The sequence below is a fragment of the Miniopterus schreibersii genome (genome assembly GCF_964146895.1).
Source record: "Miniopterus schreibersii genome assembly, chromosome: 1".
Taxonomy (NCBI): Eukaryota; Metazoa; Chordata; class Mammalia; order Chiroptera; family Miniopteridae; genus Miniopterus; species Miniopterus schreibersii.
Window position 1 is genome coordinate 150,638,950 of NC_138101.1, and position 18,566 is coordinate 150,657,515.

Consider the following 18,566-nt stretch of genomic DNA (forward strand, 5'->3'; position numbering starts at 1 on the left):
GTTAGTAAAACTTGGGGCCTTGCTTTTTTTTTTAAAATCATTAAAGAATATGTTTTTGTAAATGGGTCATAAAAACACTGTAATCCTGCTGAGAACATTCATGAGTCCCTTTGAATTGCTGCTGTTGAGTATCCTAGCGTTGTTGAGGATCACTTCAGTGGCTCCCATGACCACTTTTGGATCTGCTCCTGCTAGGACAACCAATTTTCTTTTAAGAGGTTGATAGATAACAGCTTTTATTTTTTTAATATTTTAGAAAACTCTTTGGTACCTGAAAGGGAGAAATGAAGATACTTGTAAAGAACCATTTAGCAGCAAAATTCATTGAGGAGGAATGGACTAATTCTCTATAGGTCATTCTTTATTGATGTTCAGATTTTCTTTCAACCAATTAGAACTTAATAACATTAGTTCTTCACTCAGTATGAAGTATAACTACCTATTTTTGTTTCTGGCATAGTACAGAAAAAGTGATCATGATTTCAACAAATTAGAAGGGAATAATAATCAGTACAAACATTTCTGAATCTTCCTTTAGATTCATTTCATGATCTGCCTATCTTACAGTGCAAATTTTTAAAATGCTATTTTGGACCACGATAGGGCTACTTAACTGAGCCAAGTGCCAAGGACACATAGTCCTTATATGAACACAATAGAGGCAGTCTTTGGCTGTTTCAGCCTGTGCTTACGATTATATTAGGTACTCCAGATTCATAGCTGTCACTTTGGGGACAACAGTTAGGTGGGTCCAAATTCTAATCACCACTTTAATTCTTCAACTCAAGTATAAAAACCTCCTAACCTTCATGCTTTTTCCAAAAAATCTCACATTTTTCTTTTATAAATCAAACCTCACTTCATTTTTATAAAGGTACATTATAATAGTTGAAAATGTAGCTAGTGTTCTTGGTAAGAATCTTTTGGATTAAAGGTAGGTTTACACATCGGAGTGAATTTGAATGTTGGTTTTTTTTCCCTTTCAACAGGACTTTATTTATGTAGGGTTAGTTCTTTCATTGAGTGATTATAGCTAAGAAACTTAAGAGTCATTTCTCATCTTTAACTCATCAGTATTAAAGATATTTTGAAAAGTCAATGGGGTTAAGCAACTGATTTACAGGAGTTCTATTTGTGGACAACTTATTTAAACAATTAAATGAAAATTAAATGATCTGCAATTTTAAACTACGCCTAGATTTCTATTGCCTTAAATCCTTTGGTTGAAGGGTAGAGGGAGGTTGGCTGCAATGGAAATAAAATCTAGAGATTTTATTTTATAGAATAGAATGTAAAAGCTGTTTCTAAAAGGCCATGGCAATGATGTGTTTTTAAAACCCCCTCAAGAAAGTAATTGTTCAGTAGTTATTTAAATTGACTTGATTTCATTCTCAATCTCCTTAGGACAAGTAGCTTGAAGCTGGAAGGCATTAAGAAATTGTGGGGGAAAGAGGGCTATCTTCCCAAGAAGGAAAGCAAAACTGGAGATGAAACTGAAGCTCCGCCTGTCCCACAAGAGAGTATAATAATGGAGAATGTAGATCAAACTATAACAAAAAAGGATCCATCTCAAGTCCTTACCCAGTCTAAAGAGGAGAAAGAAAAGCAGCTTCTGGCATCATCATTATTTGTTGGGCTAGGATCAGAAAGTACAGTCAATTTGGTGAGTAGCCTGTTAAGTTCCTGTGAGAATCTGTGTCCCCTGTTTCATACAAAAAAACACCTTGCTCTATAAAAGCTCTTGGCTGTCCTCTGTATACGTGGTGGGAAATGGCTTTCCCAGCTCCAGAGCCACCAGTCACATACCTTTGTATTCCTGAAAGAGAAAACATGATTGGCTCAGCTTGAGTCAGATGTTCTCTCTAGTCTGTCTAGTCAGCTAGGGCAAGGGTCAGGGCCCCAAAAAAGTTACAAATATAACCGGGGGTATTCTCACCCTGGTGGGTGGAGGACAGTTCTCAGTGGGAGGTGGGCTTGATGGAAATACTGTCAATAATAATAGTTCAACAATATTGATTTGTCTGTGAAAAAAGTACTTCTCAAAATGGTGTTTTTAATAGTGAAAAATAGTCTAGTTGTTTAACAGGAGAATGGGTACATAAATTATATTAGCTCAGAATATTACTCAGCTATTAAAAATGATAAATACTGTATTGTAAAATAAAAATACTTATGATATATTAAAAATAGAATGTAAAATTTTATTTATACCTTATCTATAACTGTTAAGAAGGTAAGTGCTTTGAGACTGAAAGGAATTATACAAAAATGAAAACTACATTCAGGCATTACTATTATGATGATTTTCAAAAGTTTTTATGCTAATGTATTATTCTCATAGTAAAAGAATGAAAAAATTGGAATGAAGGACAGGTGCTATTTTTGAGCATCTGAGCGTTCCATATCATTTTCAATTTGGTGGGCCAATGAACCTACCTAGTGCAAAATTGTAATTAGAGCTATATTTTCTTCAGTTTTACATTATCTCAGTTCTATCATTCTCCTTGTCCCATGGTGGAATATTTTCTCCATCCCTGTCAACACTAGGCCAGACTCCAGACTACACTCTGCCTGTATCTCTTTCTTTTCCAGATCCCATTTCTGTCAGACTTGATATTCATTCCCTCCTCAGAAAAAACAAATTCAGCCCAGAAGTATTGATAAGCAATGTATCTTAATGCTGTCTCACTCAACATTTGCAGTTCAACAGCGTAGTAACTGATCTTGGGTCTAGGGTTATTCCAGCAGCCTGTGGTGAGGGTACCAGTGAATGCTCAGACACTGATGGGGCAGGTCTCAGAGTGCACCCAGATCGAATTGCATCAAGGTCAGAGTGCACCCAGGCTTAGGTAGGGCACTGCTTTGTGAACCTCATTGCTGGTATTGAAGGACTCCTACCTGCTCCACAAAGTGCATAGAGTTAGAGACTTTCTCAGGAGAACATTCAGGGTGACAAACTCATTATCAAACTTTTTTTGTGGGTGGCTTGAAATCAGAACTATAATTGGATGTTTTTCTATTTAAATTATGCTAAATTCTTTTTGGCTTACCTCTTATACTTTTACCCTCAACGGTCACTACAGTAGTTTTTGGTTCTTGTTTTTTTTAAAGGAGTTTATTTCCCTGTTTTATGGGACCCTGAATTCTGTGAGGAACTGTGTTGTAACTCAGATGGCATCATGCAGAAAGGAGGGGAAGCAAATGATTACATAAAATTAGCATGTATCTTCTCACTCTTCAACCCCAACTTTTCCTCTGTCACTAGGGCAAAGCAGACAGTATTGGCTCTGACTGGATATATTGCATCTGTACTAGGACTCCTTTTTTAGAAAAATTCTTATTGAATTTATTGGATGACATTGATTAATAAAATTGTACAGATTTCAGGTATACAATTTTATAATACATCATCTGTATATTATATTGCGTGGTCACCACCCAGGTCAAGTCTCCTGTCACCATTTATCCCTGCTTTACCCTCTTCCACTCCCCCCCTTTCCCTCTGGTAGTGACCATACTGTTATCTGTGTCTATGAGTTGTGTTTTTTATTTTATTTTTATTTTTTGCTTAATCCCTTCATCTTTTTCACCCAGCCCTGCAAACCCTCTTCCTGCTGACAATTGCCATTCTTTTCTCTATCTATGAGTCTATTTCTATTTTGTTTGTTAGTTTATTTTGTTCATTAGATTCCACATATAAGTGAAATCATATGCTACTTGTCTTTCTCTGACTGGCTTATTTCACTTAGCATAATACTCTGCAGGTCCATCCATGCTGTCGATAAAGATAAGATTTCCTTTCTTTTTATGGCCTAGTAGTAGACCACTGTGTAAAGGCACCAGAGCTTTTTTATCCACTCACCTACTGATGGGCACATGAGCTGCTTCCGAATCTTGGCTATTGTAAATGTGGCAGTGAACATAGGGGTGCATATATTCTTTTGAATTAGTGTTTCAGGTTTCTTCGGATATATTCCCAGAAGTGGAGCCATTGGGTCATAAGGTAGTTCCATTTTTAATTTTTTGAGGACACTCCATACTGTTTTCCACAGTGGCTGTACCAATATGCATTCCCACCAACAGTGCACAAGAGTTCCCTTTTCTTCACACCCTTGCCAACACTTGTTGTTTGTGGATTTATTGATGATAGCCATTCTGATATTGTGGTTTTAATTTGCTTTTTCTCTGAATGGCTACTTTTCTCTACCAATCCTATTCCCTTCCAATTTTTCTAATGTTAAAATTCTCAGTTACGTAGATCAAGGCTATATTAATGTATTTCACTTTAACTAGTTTTTATTTTTATGTATGTGGCCTATTTTTTGTGTGTGTGTGTGGTCTGTTTTTAGTTAATTTTTTTTACGTAGTTTACTGTAAGGGTCAAGGATCCCTCCCCCCTCTTCACCTTTTATTTCACCTTAATTTTTAAAAGACATTTTCTCAGAGTACTGAGTTCTAGGTTGACTGTTTCTTTTATTTAGATATTTTAACCAGTATGTTATTCCAGTGTCTTCTGCCTTGTGTAGTTTTCAATTAACAGCATATTAGACAGTGTAGAAGAAAAGGTTATTAAACTTGAAGACAAAGTAATAGATACTATCCAAAGTGAAGCACAGCAACAGAAAGAAAAGATAAAGCAAACAAACAAAAAAACCTAGAGCATCTGTGACCTGAGGAATAATATTGAACTGTTTAATATACAATAGTCTCCCCTTATCCACAGGGGATATGCTCCAAGACCCCCAGCACATGCCTGAAACTGGATAGTACTGAGCCTTATGTATACTGTTTTTTCTTACACATAACTATGATAAAGTTTAATTTATAAATTAGGCACAGTAGGAGATTAACAACAATAACTAATAACAAGATGGAACATTTATAACAATATACTATAATAAAAGTTGTTTGAATGTGGTTTCTCTCTGTCCGAATATCTTATTATATTCATCCTTCTTGTGATGATGTGAGATGAAAAAATGCTAAGCCTCCCTGAATCTGTGTAACCATCCCTTGCTTGCAGTAAATGGCTTGGTGTCACTCCTTTTGCTGAAGTCTTTGTATAAGCTCAGTGCTTACTTTGCCAGTCACTTAAAATACATTTTCTGTTCATGTCTTCCAGCGCAAATTTAATGCCTTTTCTATCTTCGCTAAGTACTCATTACTGACTGTAGCTGTGACTTTTGCAGTTTGAGTTGCCACAGAAAGAATAGCATGAATTTTTTTTTCTTCCTCGCAGTTTCATGAATAGATTTGTTCTTAGCAACCTCAGCATATTACTTTTTTGGTTCCTTATTAAGTCAAGAACTTTCACCTTTTCATTTAAAGGAAGTACTTTATTGCTTCTCTTTGGTGTATCTAAATTGCCAGCATCACTACTCTTGTGTTTTGGGGTCATTTCTAAGTAAAATATGGGTACTTGAACACAGACACTGCAATACCGAGATGAGACAGCTGATCTGATAACCCAGACGGCGGCTAAGTGACTAATGAATGGGTATCGTATACAGCGTGGATATGCTGGACACAGGGATGATTCACGTCCCAGGATGTATGGAGTGGGACAGTGAGAGATTCGATCACACTACTTTGAATGATGTGCAATTTAAAACTTATGAATTGTTTATTTCTGGAATTTTCCATTTAATATTTTTGGACTGAGTTTGACTGGGAAACCATGGAAAACAAAACCACAGATAAAGGGGACTACTATATGTCTAATTCAAGTCCCGTGGCTACTGGACTGGAAGTCCTTCACCCCCCCTCACTTGTTTTTGTGTTATAACAATGTTAGTTCTTGTTTGATGATTTCTGAATTGAAAGGTAAGAGACAAACTTATCTGCTGAGAGTTGGAAGAGATGTTGGGATTTGAGGGAATGAGAGGGTATAGAAAGGGAACTAGAATTCTGGTTAACTAGAATCCTGTGAAGGGTGGCCACATAGTGTTACAGCCCCCAGGGGGATGGAGGCATGGACTTGCACTCAGAGTAGTGCCAATCTGCTCTACTGATTTTAGATAGAACTTTAAGAGGCAACGGGACACTTGAGCTGTTTCTTACACAGATTTGCCAACCATTCCTCAGGAGGGTTAGCTCAAGGGTGGCAAATTTGCTGTTGTCATCTCTAGAGTTCATAGCAAACATCACTATTACCTATAGAATTCTTTTCCTGCTGTGTGTTCCAGTCAGTCATTGCCAGTTGATTGTTGAGGTAAAACCAGTTTGTCTTTCCTGTTTATTGACTCAGAGGCCATGAGATCATGATTATTATAGATTACTGAATCAGAGTTTGAGCCATCCTGTATTTGAGAGATATCCTGTATTTGAGGGTATCTTACCTTCTACAGGAAAACTCAAGAAACTCAAAAAATAGCTAGGTTTCTTACTGTTTTTAATTTGTGCAATTCTATATGTACTCTAGTATTCTGAAATCTAGCAAGTTTTTAGAATTGCTCACAATTGACTTTATAACATTATTTCTTTTTCCGATTTTATGTGTTTATAATGGGAAATAAGATTTAGCTAATAGTTCAAAGTTATGTAGCTGTCAGAATTTCAGGGCTTAACATTTTTTTCATCTCTGATTCTTTTTTAATCTATGCTTTATAGATAGAACTTTAGCAAGATAGTAAATTGCTCTTTTGAAATTGTAAAAAAATGTTTAAAACTCATGACCAGAAGAATGGTTTCTTTTTATATCATTATGTTTCATTTTCACAGCTAGGAAAAGCAGATACCTTCTCTCACAAGTTCAGAAGGAAATCAAAAGTCAAGGAAACCAAAAGTGGAGAAACAACCAGTGCTCGTAACATGGCCTGTTCTCCCTTTAGTTCTTCATCAGATGTGACTTTCGAAGAAGATAATTACTTGGGTAATTTGCGGGATAGAGGAGACAAAGAATTAAAGAAATTGACTCTCAGTTCAGAACTTTTAGATTCTGAGTCACTCACAGAACTGCACTTGGCTGGGAAACTCTCAAATTGCAGGCGGCCTGCACCTGCTTTGTTTGCTGATAACAACACGGAAGGTTTTCATTCTCCTCAACCCGCCGCAGCCTCGGCAGCCAGCGACGTCTCCTTAGCTGCTGCCTTGTTGGAAGAAACTACTGAGCACATGCGTTCGGATCTTACGGAGCTCTGCAGTAATGAAACTATGTCAGTGTCTTCTTACAAAATTTGGAAAGATGATTGTTTATTGTTGGTGTGGTTGGTTTCTGATAAGAGTGGTTCGGAACTGAAAAGTGTTAACTTAGAAATTGCTCCTGCAGAAAATTTTAAGGTAAGACAACGAATGGTTCATTATTTCCACCTTAAATGTTCAGTGCTTAGTGTTCCTGCTGTTGGCTCTTCTGATGGGTTATGCATTTCTTTCACATTCTTCCTTCCTCTTTAGCAAAAAAAAGTAAAAGATGTGACAGATTTTTTATTATTTTGAGTAGGGATGAATTATTCAAAAGAGACAAGGAAACATGATGAAGATTGTATTGGAGAAGGCCATAAATACAGGGTGGGGCAAAAGCAGGTTTACAGTTGTTCGTATGGAAAATAATACAATAATTAATAAATAATAATTCAAGAATAAATTCTGTGTTTCATGTATACTCACAACTGTAAACCTACTTTTGCCCCACCCTGAATAAAGCGCATTTTGATAGAGCACAGTAGTTATGAATATAGATTCTTTTTTTTTTTTTTTAATATATCTTTATTGATTTCAGAGAGAGGAAAGGAGAGGGAGAGAGAGGGATAGAAACATCAACGACGAGAGAGTCGTTGCAGCCCGCAACCCGGGCATGTGCCCTGACCGGGAATCAAACCCTGATCGCCTGGATCCCAGGTCGACCCTCAACTGCTGAGCCACGCCCGGCCAGGCATGAATATAGATTCTTGACTCAGACTACTCAGCTTTGAATCTTGCTTCTGCTGCATATTAGCTGTGTTATGTCATCAAGTTATATACCTGCTTTGTGCCATAGTTTCCTTGAATTTGAAGTGAAGATATTAATAGTAATTTTGCATTATACTGAGTGCTCAGGCATCAATTGTGTTTCTTGCCTAGCTCCAAAGACTGCCACTGTGATTTCTGAAAATAATGCTAATGCTAATTGTATTATTGTGTGGCTGTCCTTGGTGGAGTTATAATGAGATTTGACCAGTAGATCAATATTCCACAAAACTGACCCAATTTCTTCTATGAGCGAGAATGTGTTGAAAGGGATATTACCTGCGCCTGACCAGGGCAGAAGTTTCCAACTCTAGATGTGCATGAGAATAACCTGTGGAACTTAAAACAAAACTCAATTCAGTTGCCTGAGCTCTACCACCAGAGCTTGAGTAAGGGTGGAGAATGAGAAGGGAAGGCACCTGTATATATCTTTTTTTTAACTCTCCTAGCTTTAAAAATCTGATGCTAGCCAGGATTGAGAGCCACAAATACTAGAGTTTAATAAACACTTTTTTTTGTTTTTAAATTATACAGAGGTTTTCATTGTAATGACATTTGTTACATATTTTTGATCTGTGTACTATTCTTAATTATCTGTGCTAGTGAATTTTTCTCAGGTGAGGTTGTTAGTCATCTTCATAATGTGGTTTGTTATTAACATCTCACAATAGTATGCTTTTATACCACTTCAATTACATAGAAATTTGGTATTCATATGATAGTCTATATCGATCCCTTCTTCAATACTTTTTGTTAACTTTTATTTACAGATCACTGAGCTACCTGGATGCTGCTTGCCTGTAATAGAAGCAGAGAACACCACACACTTTCAATATAGTGTGCAGATGGAAAAACCTTTTACGGAAGGGAATCTTTCTGGCTTTATAAATTATCAAATGATGGATGCTCATGATGTTCAGCTCGAATTTTCAGTAAAGTTATCACTGTTGGATTTCATTAGGTAAGTATTTTCTGGAACTTTAATCAGGTTATCCATTCATTCAGCATATATTTAGTGGGCCTCTTCTCTGGATAGAAGCACTATACTAGTTACCAGGGAGTATAACAGTTCAAAACTAGATACAGCCCCTACCTTTAGGGAGTGTCCAGCCTTGGGAGGAGACATTGAACAATCATATAAATGCATATATAATTGTGAATTGTACTTTGAAGAGAAAGTAAATGGTACAATTACCGATTATAATATGGCACCCGATTTAGGTTGGGGTTGGTTAGTGATCCTGGAAAACTTCTGAGAAAAACTGATATTAAAGTAACGTTTAAACTGAAATAACTTTAAAGATTGCCTGGCTTTTGTAAAAGGTTTTAAAATTTCTCATTTGTGTTTCATTTATTTGATTAATTCTGTTTATTAAGCTTTAGAGATCTGCAAGAAAATTACTCAGCAAAGTTATTACATTTTTATTAGACACACAGTAAGTATTTAGCATTATATTAGGCACTGTACAGTGTTACCAAAATAATTGAAAACAACCTCTTAACTCTTCTCAGTGTTATGAACATATTGTAATGTATTCAAACATTTTTAAAAATGAAGGCTGCTTGAACCAAGAATGCATAATACCAGTGATTATCTGTAAAATTTTTTAATTCTCCACACATCCAGTTGTGTTGCACTACTACAATTTTTGCCTACTCTTTAAAGTCTTTTAGTAAGAACATGTCTATTAATCTGTCAAAGAGTATTTATACTTGTGTCACTATATAAGAATTTAAATGACTATGAGATATCTCCCATAGTGAGCATTCATAAACCAAGGAAGCACAATATATATATAACAATTCTTCTGTGCATATTAATAAAATCCTCTGTATCTTTAAAAATATCTTCCTAATTATGAAATCAGTATATACATATTATGAAAATTCAAATGCTGTAGGAAAATATAAGTAGAATTTCAAAGTTTCCTATAATTACACCTTTAGATACCAATGTTAACTATTGGATCTTCAGTCTCATGAATTGTTTTTTTGTTGTTTTTTAATATGTTTTTATTGATTTTAGAGAGAGGGAGGGAGAGGGAGAGAGAGATAGAAACATTGATGAGAGAGGAACATCCATCGGCTGCCTCCTGCATGCCCCTACTGGGGATTGAGCCCACATCCCGGGCATGAGCCCTGACTGGTAATTGAACCGTGACCTCCTTGTTCATGGAATGATGCTCAGCCAGCTGAGCCACACCAGCTGGGCTCATGAATCATTTCTAAAATACATTTGCTAAAGTCTGTTCTCTTAGTCTAATTTACTTAAGGTTCTGGGTCTTTGTATTCATACTATTGTATATGACTTTAATAGAGTGTCTCATGATCCCCAAATCCAAAGTGTACATGAAAGAAAAGTTTTATATTATATTTGAATGACTCATGAAATTTCTTGGTAAAATTTTACTGAAATCACTAATACTCAAAATAACTAGGTGATTTATTGAAAAAACATTTGCACTTTAATAACATTTCTTGCTTTCATCAGGTTGGAGGATGATGATTAGCATTCTAATCATATTTGGTTTAAAAACAATTTTTGTAGGACCCAGATTTACAATGATTGTTTAGAATCAGTTCATTCTTTTGGACATCAATTTAATTTTAAACATTATTTTTAGACCATTAGAAATCTCAACTGAAGACTTTGGCAAACTCTGGTTATCCTTTGGAAATGACGTGAAGCAAAATGTAAAATTGTCAGAATCTCATGCCACTCTGCCCTCCGCCCTGAAGACACTGCAACAGCAGCTGAGACTTCATGTTGTTGACATTATAGGTTCGTAGAGTTATGAAAAGGCAGTCCTGTGTTTATACGGACTTTCTCACAATCAGAACACAAAAGTGTCAGATGTCTTATAGCTGTATTTCCCGTTATTAGAATCTTTTAGATTTTATTAAAGAATTTCTTTGATAAAATATACATAACAGAATTTATAATTTTAACCATTTTTAAGTGTACAGCTTAGTGGCATTAAGTACATTCATGTTGTTTTGCAGCCATTGCCACCATCATCTCCTGAAGTTTCCCTTCTCCCCTAACTAAAACTGTACCCATTAAACATGAACTCCCCATCCCCCCTCACTCTCCAGCCCCTGACACCACCGTCTTATTTTCTGTCTCTATGAATTTGACTACGTTAGGTACTCATAGAAGTGGAATCATACAATATTGCCTTTGTGACTGCCTAATTTCACATAACATAATGTCTTCAAGGTTCATCCATGTTGTAACACATGTCAAAATTTCCTAATGAATATTCCATTGCATGAATATACCACATTTTATTTATCCATTCATCCGTCGATGGACACTTTGGCTACTTTTACTTTTTGGCTACTGTGAATAATGCTGCTGTGACTCTGGGTGTACAGATATCAGTGTTTAAGTCCCTACTTTCAATTCTTTAGATTATATACCCAGAAGTAGAATTGATAGATCATATGGTAATTCTATATTTAATTTTTGGAGAACCTTTTGTATCGTTTTTCACAGCAACTGTACTGTTTACATCCTAACCAGCAATGTAAAGGGTTCAAATTTCTCCACATCCTCACTAATCATTATTTATTGATTTTGATAATTACCATCCTCATGTGTGTGAAGTGGTATTTCATTGTGGTTTTAATTAGCATTTCCTTAATGATCAATGATGTTGAATATCTTTCCATGTGCTTATTGGCCATGTGTATATCTTCTTTGTATAAATGTCTACTGAAGTCATTTTGTATTAAAGAATTTTTAATTTTTGTTTTTTGTAGGCAGTGAAGGGCTGTTGGCCTGTCAGCTGCTCCCCTCCATCCCCTGTTTGCTGCATTACCGAGTTCATGGTGACGTATTAGCCCTATGGTTCAGATCTTCCTGCTCTAGTCTTCCTGACTATTTACTGTATCAGTGTCAAAAGGTGATGGAGGGATCCTAGCAGAAACTCTTATATATTACTCCATCAAAATAAATGGTTTACATAGATAAACTTATTTACCAAAGTAAAAAGAACTCATGGTACTTCTAATGAAAATGGGGATAATTGTAAGTTGTGGTTTTGTGTGTTTCCTTTATGATTCCTGATCAAGAAAGATCCCCAAGAAACTGTACCCCTAACCTTTTACTCAGGATTGTACAGTATGTTTGGGTCCCAAAGAGTGACCTAAGCTAATGTTATAAACTGCTAATGATTTATATATCACTTAGTGTAGAGGGACTGAAAATATTTATTTTGTTATAAATAATTTTATAGCAAATTTACTCTAGTGCTAGCTGATTTGTAGTAAAGCCAAATCTGAGTTCTCTGCATTAATGGAGGGAAGACATGGAATTGATAACCCCAAACCTAATTCATATTTGGCTTTGGAATGCAGCGTGTACATTTTGGTAAACATAATTACTTTCAATTATGTTTTGCTTAGATCAATGTTGAACTAAGTTGGAACAGCCCACACTTAATTCAGGAGATCTATGAGCATGCTGGGTATTGGAGAATCCAATCTGTGATAAGTTATAGATAACTTGTTATACATAATTGCAGATAATTTGATTATAAAATTTATCTGTTTTCCACTTGCATTTATTTTTATTGAATCACTATTCTTATGTTAAAAACTCAGAGCCATTTATAAAATATTATCTTATAGAAACAAAACCCACAAGAGCACACAGTACTAAAGCAAACATATAAGAGGACTTTTTAGTTTTGGCAGATATCTCAGTTGTCACTTTGGTTCTTTTAGCAAGTTAAAATTTGTGATTAGACTCTGAATGGTAAAACCATTTTTCTGGCCTTTAAGCCCACTAAGTACTCAGTGGATACAACTGAAACAGTGACTGAATATAAGGTTCTTCAGTAAAATACATCATTTTCATGTTATGGTTGTGCCTTTGTGGCGTCTGTCAGAACTAGTAGCAGTCTAATATGAATGATGGTACAGAATCTTGAGATTGTACATTAACGTTAAAAACTGAAATTATATTTTATAAAACCTTATGGTGCTGTGGAGATATTTATTATTTCACTTTTTCTGACACTTCACCATGGAGACTATTCAGGTAATATAGCTTTAAGTTACTGAAGTTAATACTCTGGTTAATTGGTACTGTTTATCACCAGGTGGAGTTCTGGTTTTAGGTTATCTCATTAATCATAGCTGATCTGAAAGAGGCTGAGGGGATTCCCCAGAGCTGATAGATTTCATTAGTTATTTGTGTCTAGTGTATTCCTTCCTTAAAACAAAACAGTATTTTTTAAAATTAATTTTTAAGTTATTCATTTAAAAAATGTAATACCTTGTTACTTTCATGCGTTTAAAAACACAGCAAAATCTTGCTATAAGAGCAGTGAAAAGTGACTGGAATTTCCTGCATAGGTTTCTCTTTTTAAATAGAAGGTGAGATTCATCCTCAAGCTCCCAGCAGTGTCATGGTGAATCTGGGGAGAATAAGGGAAGACAGCAAAGTCTTAAGAGCAGGTAGGAGAAGAAAGATCAAGGTCCCATCAGAATAGACCCTGGGGGTACAGGCAGGTCAGGCTCAGGGAAAGTGGGCCTGAGTAAGGGCCCTTCTGACAAACTGCAGGTGGAAGCTGAGCAGTTACCAAGTGCTTACGTGCCAAGCATGCCAACCACAGCAGATGTTCTGAAGAGGAGCATTATTTTAAATAATATTATGTCATCTACCAAAACAGTTGTGGTAAAAATGCAGTATTTTTTTTCCCCCCCTTTATTTCATGTCAATAATATTTTAAAAATAGTGAGCTATTTGTCTTAATTTTTATGGATAATTGTGATCTTTGTCTCATGGTTGTGAGCCACTGAAGTGCACTGAACCTATTCACATGTCTTTAACGTGTTGTGCTGTGTTAAAATTTTAGGAGGGAAAATGCAAGGAAATAACAACTTAAGCATTAATTACCTTATTTTGGAGTTGAATTCTGTTATTTGAAATAATTCAGTGAAACATGAAATAAATACAAAGTGATCTATACTGTTCTTTGGTCTGTATGTTTTTTATTTTTATTTTTTTATTTTATTTTTAAAAAAAATATATCTTTATTGATTTCAGAGAGAGGAAAGGAGAGGGAGAGAGAGAGATAGAAACATCAATGATGAGAGAGTCATTGACCAAGCCCGCAACCCGGGCATGTGCCCTGACCGGGAATCGAACCCCGATCGCCTGGATCCTAGGTCGACACTCAACCGCTGAGCCACGCCCGGCCGGGTGGTCTGAATGTTTTTTATTATCTAGCTGACTAATAAGTAGTACTATTCAGTAGTTGATAAGCATTAGCTAAAAAGAGTAGAAACAATTGGAATGGGATGACAAGAGTAATTTACTCATTGAGGCCCATAAGAGTCTGGTCTAATTGGTTATTAAGAATAAAGATAATGCTGTTTTTATATTATATTCTGAGAGAACTTTGTGGGCTTCAGACAGGTTAGAGTGTGGATTGATCCTCAGGTGCCTGTCCATATCCCCTGTTTTCAGTCTAGCCTGACCAGAGCATTTCAGAGTTCTGTTTCTTTAATGCTCTCCCCTTACAGCTGCCTCGAGATGGAAGAAACAGGGTAAGTCAGAAGGAGACTGAGTGACCAAAGAAGCTGAATCTTTTGGCCATCTCTGTGTTGTATGTATATCTTAAAACACAAAGCTAGATCAAAAATGGCTTTTAAAATCTCACTGATTTGTGCCTCCTATTGACTATAATGTATAGCAAGAAAAAGTTGTGACACTTGAAGCCCCGCCCCATCTTTGGGGCACTAAAGGTAAACGAGGTTTAAATGCATCATACCGACTTTAGTAATTGAAAAGAAAGGGGCTCTTGAAGGGAAGGGTGGCCTGCAGCCAAATGGACCAGGGTTAATGATTGAATGAAAGTTACTTGTTTATGTGTATGCATAATGAGAGATTGAGCTTTTTATGGATAGGAACCATCTGTATATTTTTATGTCCCTTTTGCCTGGTATATAATAGGCACTCAGTAATAGGCAATTGGTTTATTGAATGAATGACTAAAGAGATCTGTCCCTTCAAAATAAGCAATCTGAATCCAAATAATGTCCAGGGATTGATTTAAATAATACTGTGGCTCTCTCAGAAACAAAGTGGTCTGATCTGATTGAAAGATGTAAGTCAGTGGAAAAGGGTTCCAGTGAAAATAGCTTGTGTGAATTTGGAGAGAGGAAATGTTGCTTGATGAGACCCTTACTGGCCTGACGCCTAAGTGCTGTGAAAACTTGGCATGGCATTTAAGAGATCTCTCTACAAATGCAGTGTGATTATGGATAGAAATTATGACTTGGAGGAGGGGGCCTTTTCTGAATTACAGCAGATGTCCATAAAGTTTTACTGGTCTAGAAGAACTCATGCTAGGACAGGAAGCACTCGATATTTGATCAGTGAAGTTAAAGAGAGGGAGCTAATGAATATGACAAGGCAGATTTACCAGCTAAATTAACATCACCTATTTCTTTAGAAAAGTGAGCACTATGATTATGGGAGAGACTACTATTTTGACATTAATAAGGTCAATAGCATCAGGAAAGGAGGGAAAGAACAGGCCCTCCGGGATAAAGCATCAAGAAGAGGAGTTACTTAAAAGGAAATGTGTTTCATTTGCATCGCATGAGAAAGTTTATGGTAGATATATGAATCCAAGATAGGAGGGTACCCCCAAAATGAGTCCCAGAGAACCCTGAGAACTTAAAGATGGGCCTGGCTGTGGGGAAAGATCCAGGTGATGTCAAACATCATGAGTTGCTGGGGGCACCTGTAATGCTGAAAAAACGGTGGGTCCTTGTAAGTGGTTGCAGCTCAATTGTGGGCTTTGTTCCAAGGGAAAGAATCAATTTCCTTTAGTTATTTTAAACTATTTTCCTAAGTGGATGAGTACTTTTACTTCCCTAAAGCATTAAATTGCCAATGTGACTGAATGGCTGACCTCAGGAAGTCTTTCCCTAATGGGGTCTGGCGGGACCTGTGCCAAATGGATAGAGACTGGAGCCCAGAGATTATTTGTATTTCATTGAGAGAAAAGTAATAAGAAATCTATTTAATTGTACTTCTCCACCCCTTTTATTTATAGTCCTGCAAAGATCAAATCTAGAAAAAACAATCAGTGATTATTCTATACCTTCCTTACTGCTAATCCTATCATTATAAATCCGTTATTAAGCTTTAATGGCAACTCAGAGAGAATTATGTCTTCTTAAAAAGGAAGAAAGAATTTCCCTCTGCTTCTGGAAGAATTTTTTATCTGTTCTTGTCTTTGTCTCTTTTCTATATCTAACTTTTCTTTGTCTAAACTGTTATTAATGTGTTTTTCTGTTCAGATATGATAATTTTCATTTCTAGAGGTTCCATTTGGGTCTTTTTAAAATTTTAAATATGACTATTGATTTCAGAGGGAGGAAGGGGGGGGAGAGAGAGAGGGAGAAACATTAATGATGAGAGAGAGTCATTGATCGGCTGCCTCCTGCCTCACTGGGGATCGATCCCTTACCTGGAATTGAACCTCGATCTCCTGGATCATAGGTTGATGCTCAACCACTGAGCCATGCTGGCCGGACATTTGGCTCTTTTTTGTATCTTCAGTTTTGCTCTCTATCATGCTTATGTTCTACTTTCTTAAACATATGGAGTATATTTTTAATAGTTGTTGTAATATCTTTGTTGGATAATTCCAGCATCTCTGGGATTTCTCTGTCTGTTTCAGAGTCCAGAATGCTAACCATTTCACTATGGGGCTGTGTCTGTTTCTGTTGATTGCATTTTCTCCTGGTTATTGGTCATATTTTTCTGCCTTTTGCATGCCTGGTAATTTTTATTAGATGTCAGACATTGTAAATTTTATACTGTTAGGTGCTGGACTTTGCTGTATTCCTTTACATAGTGTTGGAGTTTGTTCTGGTGCACAGTTAAGTTACTTGGAATCAGTTTGCTCCTTTTAAGACCTACCTTTAAGCTTTAATATGCTGGGTCCAGAGCAATCTTTAGTCTAGTGTTAATTTATCCCCACTAAGGCAACACCCTTCTGAGGATTCTTCCTCTGTATCATGACAGCACTGTGGCCGGCAGAAACAAACTATTTCTATCCCAATTTCTAGCCATCCTGGCCTCCCTGAACTCTTAGACTTTTTCCTTCTATCTTGTACCCTAGGAACTGCTTGTAGGCAGTAAGCTGGGACAGTCACAGGCCTTGCCTTGTTCTTGCTTCCCTTCTCTCAGAAATCAGAGTCCTGTGCTGATTATTTTTTAATGTCTAAAATAATCACAATTTCATATTTCTCCAGTTTCTTAGTTGTTTAGGCAGACGGGTAGATCCAGTTGGTATTTCTCTTGGCCAGAAGGGGTAGTGCCCTACTCAGGTTCTAATTTCATGAAGGACACATCCCTATCCTGTTCTTGGAATTCCTGGGGCCCTTGATCAGATTCCGTATAGAATTTAGAAGGAAGAGATGTATTACTGTGTATAGACACAGAACCCTTCTTTGTATGTTTTAGGTTTGGCCAGGTTATTAAAGATACAAACCTATGTTTAGAAAGTGCAATTGGGATCAAAAGGAAAAGCCCCTTATTGTGGCAGCGAGGTGCTGATTAAGAAAGCAGAGTGGAGTAGAAAAGGATTTCTGAAATCTTCCCATCGGAATGAAGCCTTTGAAGATTTGCATCAACAGACACTGCCCAACCGGCCGGCCAGGAGGGCACGAGCAGAGGCCTCTGCTGGAGCAGCCCCAGGCTAAGAATTCTGTGGTAGACCAGTTGGAGCTGAACTCTCCTTAGCGTTGGAGTGGTATTTGGGAATGTTCTTTGCAGGAGAATACTGGGGACTTCAAACTCCTGATTTGTCTATAATACTAGGGGTTTTTTTGAAGGAGCAGGGGAGAGTTTTCCTGTTTCTTAAAGTTTCCTAATGGACATGAAACTTACAAATGTTGAAAATGTTGCACGCTCCTGGGCTGTCCAGCAGAGTCTCCCTGTCATGCCACGGATCTTGGCATTTTTGTTAGATTTTTTTTTTTTTAAATGAAGTGATTCTCTACTAAATTTTGTCTTGATTTCAGAAACAGTATTACTTGTCTGAGTCTCTTTTGTGAAGTTGGCTACCAAAGTCATGGCAAGTGTGTCCTTTGTGCATAGAAGGTCAGGAATGGAACGAGCCATCACTTCCTCTGCTGAGCTCAGGGCAGACGTTGCAGCCCACCATACCCCTCCTGCCCTGGATTCATCAGCTTCAGAATCCCCACTACCACAGCACATCAGGCATCCATCACTGGTTAACCAAGTTGGCCACTTGAAATGAAGCCTATTTTTCTTTTCTACCTTAAGGAGAACATAGTTGGTTTAAAATATCAACCTCCCTCACATTAGAGAGTTCCCAGCTTGTAGACTGCAAGCACCCCTCAGCCTTACCTCTCTGTGTAGTTTTTCTAATATCTTCAATGATTCCTATACCTAATTAAACCCAAAAGGCCTCCAAGGAAAAGTAATTTGTCATCATAAAAACAAGGAAACATTGAGTGCCACTGGGTCAGGAGCTGTTCCAAACACTGTCATGTACTTAATTTCCTCAAACCCCTGAACACAGATGTTATTTTCCTATTTTTTATTTTTTTTTAAGATTTTAAAT

General features: G+C 36.8%; 1 protein-coding gene across 2 annotated transcripts in view; it reads left to right on the plus strand.

The window, feature by feature from the left end:
• AP4E1 (adaptor related protein complex 4 subunit epsilon 1) overlaps window positions 1–13,927 on the plus strand; it is a 59,468-nt gene extending 45,541 nt beyond the window's left edge. For both annotated transcript variants that reach the window (XM_081158578.1, XM_081158579.1), the window contains 5 exons: window positions 1,405–1,663; window positions 6,721–7,278; window positions 8,715–8,905; window positions 10,569–10,726; window positions 11,710–13,927. In XM_081158578.1, the coding sequence (XP_081014704.1) occupies window positions 1,405–1,663; window positions 6,721–7,278; window positions 8,715–8,905; window positions 10,569–10,726; window positions 11,710–11,870 (1,327 nt within the window). In that variant the 3' untranslated portion in view covers window positions 11,871–13,927. The remainder of the gene's footprint in view (window positions 1–1,404; window positions 1,664–6,720; window positions 7,279–8,714; window positions 8,906–10,568; window positions 10,727–11,709) is intronic.
• Window positions 13,928–18,566: the final 4,639 nt, after the last annotated feature.